General features: G+C 38.1%; 1 protein-coding gene across 2 annotated transcripts in view; it reads right to left on the bottom strand.

The window, feature by feature from the left end:
- The window catches only part of SP140 (SP140 nuclear body protein), an 82,964-nt gene extending 69,804 nt beyond the window's left edge, over positions 1-13,160 (bottom strand). Inside the window, exons 1-2 of one of the 2 annotated variants that reach the window (XM_073020132.1) lie at positions 12,954-13,160; positions 672-849 (exon numbers count right to left, since the gene is read on the bottom strand). In XM_073020132.1, the coding sequence (XP_072876233.1) occupies positions 672-849; positions 12,954-13,012 (237 nt within the window). In that variant the 5' untranslated portion in view covers positions 13,013-13,160. The remainder of the gene's footprint in view (positions 1-671; positions 850-12,953) is intronic. The other variant, XM_073020131.1, reaches the window with a different exon arrangement.

Raw genomic sequence — 13,160 nt, 5'->3', positions numbered from 1 at the left:
GGAGTGGCCTTAACAAGGCTGTTCTGTTATGTGGATGATAACCACTACTAGGATTGGCCTGGCCTGACAGAGCTCCAGAAAACCAATCAACCAGCCCCCTACTGTGACTCCTGACCGAAGGGCACAGAAAATTCACAAAGATAAGAAGAAGGCTTGTCCTCAATATCCCTAAAGGCATCCACTGCTAACATTAACTTGCATTCTAGGGCTCTAGAAATGTCCAAAGATCAAACAATGATTTGGAGAGACAGTAGCAAGCATCTGCTTCCAAATGTAACCTAACATGACACAACTTTCCTGTGAGTTTCAAAAAATCTCTGCTTCAAGTGTTTCAAATAAGTAGGCTTTGGAATGAAACGCTGCCTAGCTCACTTATTTACTTTAATTATGGCTACCATTAGTAGATTGTATACATGCACCTAGGATGATCTGCATCCATACAGCATTCCCATTCTCTCTGCTGCCCACCTCCCTCACTGTGGCCCTCTGCCAACATTTACTACAGAAGAAGGGAGGTTTTCTGTGATGCCTGTTTCTCCTGTCACCTCCTAACCTATAGGATGGTGAAGGTCCCTATTCACAGGAGGCCCTTTAGCCTGTTCATTGCATCTTGAAGTTTGGCATAATTGAGTATGGACCTGGTTTACCATCATTTGGAAATTCTTACTTACTTCATACATCTGCTCAGAGATGAAGGAGCGGTCTCGGAGGCCCATAAGGAAAGGAAATGGTCTTGTTATTGCACTTGCAATCTCTACCTTGTGTTCTCTGAAGAACCTGAAAATGGGCTCAGGGCAAACCTGCTCCTGCAGGTTCTGATCCTCTGTGTTCTGTATATCTGTGATCATCCTAAGAAACAAAGATACAACGTGGGAATAGATACTGAGTTTCCAAGAGGTTTGTGGTGGCTAGAAGATTTTAGACATGAAGGATGGCCAATGGAGAGCCAACATGTGTAAAATAGGCTTTCTTGTGGGGAGATCAGAATGAATGAAATTTATTTATTTTGGGAAAAATCAAGGTGGAAAAGATGAAAACAGTGAACTTATTAAAGACTTAAATGTTAGACCTAAAACCATAAAAATCCTAGAAGAAAACCTAAGAAATACCATTCAGGACATGGGCATGGGCAAGGACTTCATGTTTAAAACACCAAAAGCAACGGCAACAAAAGCCAAATGACAAATGGGATCTAATTAAACTAAAGAGCTTCTGCACAGCAAAAGAAACTACCATCAGAGTGAACAGGCAACCTACAGAATGGGAGAAAATTTTTGCAATCTACTCATCTGACAAAGGGCTAATATCCAGAACCTACAAAGAACTCAAACAAATTTACAAGAAAAAAGCAAACAATCCCATCAAAAAGTGGGCAAAGGATATGAACAGACACTTCTCAAAATAAGGCATTTATGCAGTCAACAGACACATGAAAAAATGCTCATCATCACTGACCATCAGAGAAATACAAACCAAAACCACAATGAGATACCATCTCATACCAGTTAGAATGACAATCATTAAAAAGTCAAGGAAACAACAGGTGCTGGAGAGGATGTGGAGAAACAGGAACACTTTTACACTGTTGGTGGGACTGTAAACTAGTTCAACCATTGTGGAAGACAGTGTGGTGATTCCTCAAGGATCTAGAACTAGAAATACCATTTGACCCAGCCATCCCATTACTGGGTATATACCCAAATAATTATAAATCATGCTGCTATAAAGACACATGTATACGTGTGTTTATTGCGGCACTATTCACAATAGCAAAGACTTGGAACCAACCCAAATGTCCATCAATGACAGACTGGATTAAGAAAATGTGGCACATATACACCATGGAATACTATGCAGCCATAAAAATGGATGAGTTCATGTCCTTTGTAGGGACATGGATACAGCTGGAAACCATCATTCTCAGCGAACTATTGCAGGGACAGAAAACCAAACACTGCATGTTCTCACTCATAGGTGGGAATTGAGCAATGAGATCACTTGGACACAGGAAGGGGAACATCACACGCCGGGGCCTGTTGTAGGGTGGGAGGAGGGGGGAGGGTTAGCATTAGGAGATTTACCTAATGTAAATGATGAGTTAATGGGTGCAGCACACCAACATGGCACATGTATACATATGTAATAAACCTGCATGTTGTGCACATGTACCCTAGAACTTAAAGTATAATTAAAAAAAAAAAAAAAGACCTGTGCATAGAAGTAAAAAGGCTCGCCCTGTTCCAATCAAACTATTATAAAGAGACTATTACCTGAACTCTCTAGGGAAAATACACAATTAAAAGATGTCAAAATCTTTATAGGAATGGACATGATGCTGTGGTAATTAATTTTATATGCCAACTTGGACGGTTTTTTGGGAAAAGATTAATATTTAAATTGGTGAATTTGGAGTAGGGCAGATTGCCTTCCATCGTGTGGGTGGGGCTTTTCCAACCAATTCAAAGCCTGTATAGAACCAAAAGACCAGTGTCCCCAAGAAAGTAAGAATCCTCTAGTAGCCTGCATTCAGACTGGAGCTGCACCATCAGCTCTCCTGGGTCTCCAACCAGCAGGCCCATGCTACAGATTTTGGACTTGTCAGCCTTCGTAACTGCAAGAGCCAATTCCTTATAACAAATCTCTTTCTCTCTATATACACATCCTATTGGTCCTGCTTCTCTGGAGAACTTTAACTTACAGAGAAAGAAATAAAAATCTGGCTGAGATATTACAGAACTCAACACTGAACTGCAAGTCTTCTTAGTTAACAACAAAGAGAGGAAATCTCAGGAGTGATAAAGGAGATGTATCTCCTCCATCTGTAACTGTAGAGGGAGGGTGGCATTCTCCATCACAAAATTGGTTCAAAGACTCTCATCTGGTAAGGTTTGATTAAGAATAGTCACAATAAGGCCGGGCGCGCAGCTCACGCCTGTAATTCCAGCACTTTGGGAGGCCGAGGCAGGCGGATCACGAGGTCAGGAGATGGAGACCATCCTGGCTAACACGGTGAAATCCCGTCTCTACTAAAAATACAAAAAATTAGCCGGGCGTGGTGGCGGGCACCTGTAGTCCCAGCTACTCGGGAGGCTGAGCCAGGAGACTGGTGTGAACCCAGGAGGTGGAGCTTGCAGTGAGCCGAGATCGTGCCACTGCACTCCAGCCTGGGCGACAGAGCGAGACTCCGTCTCAAAAAAAAAAAAAAAAAATGGTCACAAGAAAATGACTCTTTCTCTGGTCCAACATAGAGATTTGTGTGAATATGCAAAACTAGGACACATTGATCTGTCTACACTTGGAGACCTCTGGATTTCAGACATTAAGGCTGTACCTGGGAAACTAATTTTTACTCACAAAAGTTTGTAGTTCTGATTCTTACTTGCTAAATTGTTCTCCTTGCTAATAGGCCTTAACATATTTATCTGTATTTCTAAACGGTATGAAGACTTACAGAATTTTTTTTACCCCACAATGAAAGGGTCATTGGGACTTTCCATTCCTCAAACATGCATCAGGATAGAATAGAGGATCACTAAGATTTCCCATTCCCCAAACATGCACCATTTATCCATTGAATTCTTTTAAAAAAGAAAAAGACTTCTGGTTTAAATGGTTGATTAATGACAACTGTTTTTCTCCTCTCTCACTAGAATGTCTTCTAAAATGATAGTAAAGGAATTAAAGTCACAATGATGAAGAGAAAGGAATTAGATGAGAAATTTTAACCTAAACATGACAGAGAAAAAACGGTCAGAGGGGTACTCATTGCTGTTGAAGGTGGAGGATGGTTCCTGAGGTCAGAAAAGGATCCAGCATGTCCTGCAGCCTCCCAGAGATGCAGTGGTGGTTGAGAAGGAGAAGCAAAGATGAAAATCAAGAGATTGTTCCAGAGGCGAAATTAAAAACGGTTTGCTCTACGACACAGAACACCCACAATCAGGCAGAAGATTGGAGGTTTCTTCTTAAGAAAAATATAAATGACTCAGAGAAAAGGACTTTACCTTCAGGCATTTGGTATTTGCTCAGTGAAGCCCACAAACTGGCAAGCCCATCTCATTAAATGGAGTTTCAAGTTTGCTTTTCAGCATCTTGCTGGTAAGCATGAACAGACTACAACAGACCACAGCATGTGTGGAACCTACAACATTAAGGAGTAAAACCAAGATACGCAAAAGGCAAAAAAATACCCTAGCAGAAAATAGGCATGTTTCAGGGAACAAAAGAGAATTTCTAAACAACAAATATTATCATACAGAAAGAGAATATATTGTACCAAAAATTCCATGCAGAAAAGAAACAGCCAGAAAATAAAAGAGACCTTAGAAATTCAAAACGATTGTGAAATTTTTAAAAAGTGAACTAAAATTCTTATAAGATAAAGGAGGGAGAATTTCCCAGAATGAATGAGGAAAAGCCCTAAAGGGAAAAATAGATAAATTTGAAAAGCTAAATGTCTAAAATAATGATGCGAGCCTATAAACCTAGAAGTAAGAGGAAACCACTAAAAAAAAAAAAAAAAGTGTATACCCATCCAATTCTTGAGAATGGGTCCAAAAAAATTAAAATGGAAAGATGTATACCTTGTTCAATGATTCATGTATGAGGGCAGAATCAATACTTAGACAGACAAGGACTCAAAAAATATTTTGCTCATGCACCTTCTGTGTTGGTCACACATTTTTCAATGTTCTTTTCTTCTGGGCCAAGGTAAGATTGTACCTCCTTTGGAGCAATGGGAATCACTCCAGCAGAAGAGCTCAGAGCCAGCACCTGGTTAGGCACGCTTTCTGTTCCTCTACCACAGTAACTGTCATTTCAGATGGGGTGGCTGCTCCTCAGCCAGAGACAGAGTCCAGGATGAGGGTCCTCTGAGCAGAGGCCTGGTGACCCGTTGAGATTTGGGAGTTGTTTGTTCCTGTAGAGCACCCTACTCCATTTTTACTGACACTGTGTGGGACAAATTATTTGATGATGTACTATAATTAACAGATTAAAGAAATCAGTATCAGTAAAGCCTTGTTGTAAAGGAACTGAAAGCATCGCTAAAAACCAGTTAAAATCCTGATGTCTCAAATTTATAAATTATCTTAGAACTGTAATTCTCAAAGTAGGGTTTAGAGATCCCCTAGGATTGTGCAAGGCCCTTTCAGGTGTCACCAAGGTAAAACTGTTCTTATAATAACATATTATTTTCCCTTTTTCTTTCTTATTCTTTCATGAACATACAATGAAATTTTTCAGAGGCTAAATGTCCTGTGATGTCACAACAGATTGAACGCAGAAGCAGATAGGAGAGTCTAGCTGCCTTCTACTGATATCTAAAAGATGCATAAAAATGTAAAGCAATGCTAATCCTCTGGCTAATTTATTTCTATTTTGAAAAGTTCTATTATTTTTTGTAAAAATACATCACTTATATTCACAGGTAATAAATTCACTACTATTATTTCTAAATGAATAAATACATATTTTAAGTGTTCAAAGTTTTAATTTCTAATATGGTAAATAGCAACAGATATAACCCAATAAACAAAAGTCAATTCTTCGGGGTTCTCGATAATTTTAAAAAATACAAAAATATCCTGAATACAAATATTTGAGAAGGACTGTTCTAAAAAGACAGGATATATACTGCATATAATAAAATTATAGCAATTTCAATCTTAAGCTTTAGATTCTATTTTAAAGTTTTTTTTGTTTCGTTTTGAGATGGAATCTCGCTCTGTCACGTAGGCTGGAGTGCAGTGGTGCGATATTTGGTAAAGTTTTTTTAAATTGAGTGAGGACAAGTAAAAAATTGAGTTAAATAACTTATTTCAAATAAAGATTCAAATGATACAGTTATAAATTTGATGCTCTCAGTTAGAGAAATATACATTAAAGAATTAATTAGAAACCCAAGTGTAACGAATAGAGTCAAAATGAGGCTATAAACTTTACAAAATAATGAGAAAGAAAAACACGCTCTTTTTCTTATAGAAAATAAAGAGGCATAAAATATAAAAATAAAAAATCCATAAGCAACAAGATACTTAAAACAGATTAAGTTACCATCTTAAATTATAAATGGTCAAAATAGAATCTAACTACAAGAGACACAACAGAGATAAAGTAACATTAAAAATGTTAACAGTCAAAAGATGGGCAAGTTTCATTAAGCAAATACAAATGAGAAAGAAGGTAAAATTCTCAATACTCACATTTAAAAAGCAAGATTAAAGATTACCAGTGGAAAAATCTTTCATGGCTGTTAAAAAACATTTTACTTCCAATTCTTAGCTTCTCAAGTAGATAAAAGTAAAAGAACAAAGATACATAAAATGTAAGTTTTAAAAACTGGCAAAATTGATTTTTTAATAACTCTGTGTCAAACACAAAAGATCATACCATGTATTTGGCCCTGAAGTAATTTCAATAAATAATAATGAAGAGAAATTGAACAGGTTACATGCTCTGGCTGTAAGATAATACTATAATGAAACCAAAATTTTAAACAAAAAGAAAGTTTGTCTTAAGGAAAGAGTCTAAACTTCAAAAATGTAAAAGTTCACTAGACTCACTGATTTTAGCTTCAACACGCAAGGACATTGGAAGTCATTGCTTCCATCCTCACAACAACAACAAAAATCCAGCTGAATAAACTATGAATTAACAACTTTTCTTCTGTCTCTCAAAGAACTGAAGTCACAAGGCAAACTGCCCCCAAATCTGCAGATACAGGCAAATCCAGAGAATTGGCCAAGATCAACTACCTGAGGCAGAAGGCACTGGAATCATAGGCTGGGAGGAACACATCAATGTTATGTTTGATGAATTGCTAGAGGCTGAGTGTGGAGCAGCATGAGCGAGTGTGGGAAACTCCTGGGGGTCATCATCTCAGAGCAGGCCCCCAACTTTTTGTGGATTTTACCTCCAGAAACCCCAAGAAAAATCTCTTCATCCTTCTGACAGGAGGAGGGAAAAGAAAAGTTTTTTAAAAAGCCAAAGCATTCTCCATAACAAAGGCCTACTCTCCAGGGAAAATGCTTTAACCATTCTAGGGAAAGGGTGACTACCAAAATCTAGCCTCTTCTGGACATCCTGTCACTTCTAAAAAGGGTGGAGGGTGAGGCCAGGCACGGTGGCTCACGCCTGTAATCCCAGAGCTTTGGGAGACTGAGATGGGCAGATCACAAGGCCAGGAGTTTGAGACCAGCCTGGCCAACATGGCGAAACCCTGTCTCTACTAAAAACATAAAAGAAAATTAGCTGGGCATGGTGGCAGGCACCTGTAATCTCTGCTACTCAGGAGGCAGAGGCAGGAGAATTGCTTGAACCTAGGAGGCGGAAGTAGCAGTGAGCCAAGACCATGCCACTGCACTACAGCCTGGGCAACAAAGCGAGACACCATTTCAAAAAATTTTTAAAAAGGGTGGAGGGAGATATTCTTTTGAAAGTAACAGTCCAAGGTGCAGTTCCATTAAAATATTGAGATGTAATCATAAGATTATAGACCACTTCCCTTCTGACATGTTACCATTCCATCAACAGGGTTCCTGTATAATAAGAGCAGATTACAGCTGGAAGAGCTGCAAAAAACAGACTACTTAAAAAGGAGTCCCCAGAGAAAGTAGGGGAAAGAAAAACGAGAACGCTAGGGTAATTTGACACCTCTGCCACCTACAGCTAGAATAAACATTAGATATGGCCCATTTCCTACCCATATTAATATAAAACCTCACATTGAAGGCTTATTTGCCTCCGTTCCTATTACCTGACTTATCACGTCTGACTTTAAAAAAAAATTATAAGACATACCAAAAGGCAAGAAGTAACACAGTGTGAAAAGACAAAGTAATCATCAAAACCTGACTCAGATATGATGGATTTTCCAGTTTTTAGACAGAAATTTAAAATAACTATGATTAATTAATATCTTAAGGGTTCTAAAAAAAAGCAGACAATACGCACGAACAGATGGTTAAGTGGGCAGAAAGATGACAACTCAAAGACACAATGAAAAATGAAATGCTAGAAATAAAAAACAATGAAACAGAAATGAAGAATGCCTTTGATGGGTTCATCAGTAGCCTGGACATGGCCAAGGAAAGAATCGGTGAATTGAAGATATGTCAAAAGGAACTTCTCAAATTGAAATGTAAAGAGAAGAAAAGAGGAAAAACAAAACAGAACACAATATCCAAGAATGCTGAAATAATTTCATAAAGTGTGACAAATATGTAACTGGAATATGAGACGGAGAAGAAAGAGAAAATAGAGCAGAAGAAATAATCAGGTAGTAACAGCCAAGAATTTTCCAAAAGTCATGACAAACAACAAACCACAGATTCAGGAAGCTCATCAAACAGCAAGTGGCATAAATATCCAATGATCTAGATTGAGACATATTGAAACCACCTTTGCAAAAATTATGACAGTGAGAGAAATCTAAATTAACTGACCCCATCTTGCTTCTAACCTCACAAACTGACCTTGCTCACTCCCGGGTGTACACCAAGCTAACAATGAGAAGCATTTAGTTTATAGTTTAACTTTAAAACAAAGATTATAATAATCCCTTCCCAAAACTTACCCCCTCCTTGCTCTGGGACCAAAACCACTTTTGTAAAACTAACAAATTGGCTACAAGATTAGAATTATGGTTCAGGAGTCATGTAGCTGGAGGTCACAAGAGTCATAACCACTCTAGTTGCTCCTGTAGATAACTTCAGTATTATAAAGCCTAAGACTGGTGTTTGAGGTATTTTTCAGACCTTGCATTCTAATGGACCAGCCAATACCACAGGATTGGTAACTAGGTCCTGTGACCCCCACCCAGGAAATGACTCAGCACAGGAACATCACTTCAACTCCCAGTGATTTCATTCCCAACCTAAGCAATCAGCATTTCCCTGTTCCCCAGCCCCTGTCTGCCAAACTATCCTTTAAAAAGCCTAGTCTCTGAATTCTTGGGGAGATGGACTTGAGAAACATCTCCCGCTTGCCTGGCCCTGCGATTATTAAATTCTTTCTCTCCTGCAACTCCTACTATTTGCAGCGTGTGGCTTTTCTGGGCAGTGGACAAGAAGAGTCTAGTTTGGCAATCACAATTTTATATTCAAACTGCAGTATACAAAAGACAGAGAAAATATTGAAAAAAGCCAGGGGGTGGGGGAAAAAAAAACCAACCAACCCTTACCTGCGAAAGAAGGATAAAATTACATCAGATTTCTCATTAAAAACCATGCAAGCAAAGAAAGTAGAAAGAAATATTTAAAGTGATGAAAGAAAAAAAAAAGCCTATGTGGACTTCTACATCCTGTGAAATTAACCTTCCAAGTAAAGTAGAAATCAAGATTTTCTCAAATAAACAAAAACTGAGGGAATTCATTGTCAGAAAGCCTACCCCGTGTGAAAATGGTAAAAGAATTTCTTTATGCAAAGGGAAAATGATATGGGCCAGAAACTCAGATTTACATAGAGAAAGAAAGAGCATCAGAGAAGAAATAAATGCAGATATAATAAAATGTTTTCATTTTTCCTACTCCAACTTGACCTAAAATGAAGCTGTTCAAATTAATCATATCAACAACATAGAGTGGTTATGGGACATAAATAAGTGGAATGACTAGAAGCCTTCCTGTTCTTTTTAACGTCGTCAGTCATTTCACAATGTTAAAAAGAACAGGAGGACAGAATTTGGGATGTTCAGTTGCTTGGTGTATTCTCTACTCATTAAGTGATAGAGTGTAATTAAAATGGACATGATTCGCTGTAAACATATATTACAAACTTCAGGGAACCACTAAAAACGTTTTAAAAGAAGTATAATTGATATGCTAAGAAAGAAGAGAAAATAGAATCATAAAATGCTCAATTAAACCAGAAAAGGCAGGAAAAAAAGGAAGAAAAGATGAAAACGATAGGTACAAAACAACATTCACAAATGTGGTAGATATTAATCTAACTACATTAATAACCACTTTAATGCCAATAGTCTAAAACACCAATTAAAAGACAAGAGATCAACAGAGTACATAAAAACACAAAACACCCAACTATTATGTTGTCTATAAGAAAGTCATTGTAAATATATTTTAAAAGATAGGTTAAAGATAAAGGGATGGAACAAGATACACCATGCCAACACGAATCAAAGAAAAGTTATAGTAGCTATATCAATTTCAGACAAAGCAGCTTCAGAACAAGGAAAATCGTCAGGGATTAAAGAGGGGCATTCCATTATGATAAAAGGGTCAATTCTTCAAGAAGGTACACAATCCTTAATGTGTATGCAACTAGCAAACTAATGGTAAAACGTATGAAGCAAAAACTGATAGAACTATAAAGAGAAATAGACAAATTCACTACTATTATTGAAGGCTTCAACACTTCTTTTTTATTAATTGACATATCACACAGGCAGAAAATCAGTAAGGATATAGTTGACCTGAACAGCAATAGCAATCAACTTGATCTAACTGACGTTTATATGATACTCCATTTAACAATAGCAGAATGCATGTACTTTTTAAGCTCACACAGAATATTTGCCAAGATGTACCACATTTGGGGCCATAAAACATACCTTAACAAATTTAAAAGAATAGAAATCATAAAAGGTTGTTCTCAGACCATAAACTAGAAATCAGTAAGAGAAAAATAGCTAGAAAATTCCAAAATATTTCCATATTAACCAGCACAGTTCTAGGGTCAAATAAGAAGTCTCAAAATAAATTTAAAAATATTTTAAACTAAATGAAAAGGAAAACAACTTGTTAAAATGAATGGGATGCAACAAAAGCAGCACTTAGAAGGAAATATATAGCATTAAATGCATATAATAGAAGAGAAATATCTAAATCAATAATCCAAGCTTTCATCTGAGGAAACTAGAGAAAAAAAGGAGCCATTTAAGCCTGATGCAAGCAGAAAAAATAATAATAATAATTAAAGTGGAAATTAATGAAATTGAAACAGGAAAACATTCGAGAAACTTAATGAAACCAAAAGCTGATTCTTTTCAAAGAATTAATTAATAAACTTCTAGCCAGGCTAACAAAGAAAAAAATAGAGAAGACAGAAATGATCAGAATGAAAGAAGGGTCATCACTATGAATTCCACGGACAATGAAAAGGTAATAAAAGAAAACTATGGACTCCACACCTACAGATTTGGTCACAGATGAAATGAACAAATTCTTTAAGAGGCAAACTAACCAAAACTTGCACAAGAGATAGGTTGTCTGAATAGGCCTATATCTATTAAAGAAATTTGAATCAATACTTAATAGCCCTCCAGAAAGGAAAGTACTAGGCCCAAGTGGTATCACTAGCTAATCCTACCAGATATTTAAGGAAGAAATGACATCATTTTCCCCAATTTCTTCCAAAAATAGGAGCAGAGGCAACACTTCCTGACTCATTCTTTGAGGTTAGCGTTACCCCATCATCACCTCTCAGTGCCATCTTCTTCCTGCTTGGTGACCATGGGCTGCCTGGACTTTGAGCTCCGCTGGCTCATCTTCCCTTCACTAAAGAGCAAGTGAAAGAGATGACTGGGATGCCTGTCTGGGAGTGGTGGCACTGGGCACTGAAAAGCAGCCTGGTGCCACCACTACTGCTGATGATACCAACAGCTTTTGCTTTCTTGGGGCTGTACCAGTGCCACAAGTAGCCTTGGCACAGAGTCCCAATTAGACAAGTTTCCACACACTTTTACATTCCATACGTTGTTTTCATTTTTATCAAGAATGTACAGTTATCCCTTGGTATCCAGGGGGAATCGGTTCCAGAACCCTCCACGGATATCAAAATCCATGGATGCTCAAGTCCCTGATATAAAAGGTATAGTATTTGCATATAACCCATGCACATCCTCCTGTATATTTTAAATCATCTCTAGACTTATAATACCTAATACAATGTAAATGCTATACAAATAGTTATACTGTATTTAAAATTTTTATATTACTTTTTATTGTTGTTATTTATGTTTTTAATTTTTAGAAAATATTTTGCATTCATGGTTGGTTAGATCCATGGATACAGAATCCACAGATAAGAAGAAATGACTGTATTGACGTTCTTGTTTTTTGTTTTTGTTTTTGTTTTTTGAGATGGAGTTTCACTCTTTTTGCCCAGGCTGGAGTGCAATGGCGCGATCTCAGCTCACCGAAACCTCCGCCTCCCTGGTTCACTCGATTATTCTGTCTCAGCCTCATGAGTAGCTGGGATTACAGGCATGCGCCACCACACCCAGCGAATTTTGTATTTTTAGTAGAGACAGGGTTTCTCCATGTTGGTCAGGCTGGTCTCGTTGTCTTATATTTTTTAAAGATGATTTCCAGGCTTCTCTGACCAGATATGTAAAACATACCAGAACAGAAGAATAAAAAAGGCAAAAGCAGTACTCACTCTCCACCTGCTGCCTTTTTTTTTGAGTCTCATCTCTTTCACTTCCTCCTGCCAAGTATTCAGAGATCCTGAACTGACTCTAGGGCTAAAAGCCACATAGATGGGCTCAGAGCAGAGCTGGTCCCCAACTACACAGTCTGGCAGGTGTGACAACAGACAGGCATTTGGATTTTAATTCTTCTAAAAAGATCTTTTTTAGACAGAGTTGTCTTTTGGAGTGGGGATAAAGGAGGCCTGGGGGAGATGAGAGGGTTCAGAGGTCACGGGGAATCATCCAATCCTACAGCAAAGCCTCAGAAGGGGAATGATGTTCAAATGGCTCCAGTCTAGCCATTTGCAGATGTAAGCAAATAGGAAGATGATGTGAGTCATGGCATCCTTGAGTTTCTCCAACAGCCAACCCCTGCAATTTAAAAAATCTGATTGCCTCGTTATTTATTTGTAACCTAATTCTATTGTATACCTGTAGAGTGAAGCTGGGTAGACATTAAATAACAAGTATGAATGGGAACCCTACCAGAAATGAAGGACAGACGGGAAAGGAGACGATGACCCACCTGGAGTTGAGATTGCTGTCTCCACTTGCCATCTGCCCCTGCTGACCCCGCTGGGCCATGAGCTTGGCCTAGGATCACACCCGATTAGATTTTCACTGCCCCTTCCCTTCCTGCAGCTCTGAGGTAAAGCTGCCAACTGCCCCTTGGGGCTCAGCCAAAGAGGAAAAGAAAAGTGAAATTGCCTAACCAACTGACGTAGGTGCACCA

This window comes from Chlorocebus sabaeus, chromosome 10 (genome assembly GCF_047675955.1).
Source record: "Chlorocebus sabaeus isolate Y175 chromosome 10, mChlSab1.0.hap1, whole genome shotgun sequence".
In the NCBI taxonomy this organism is placed as follows: Eukaryota; Metazoa; Chordata; class Mammalia; order Primates; family Cercopithecidae; genus Chlorocebus; species Chlorocebus sabaeus.
This window is presented reverse-complemented; position numbering and strand designations above follow the sequence as displayed.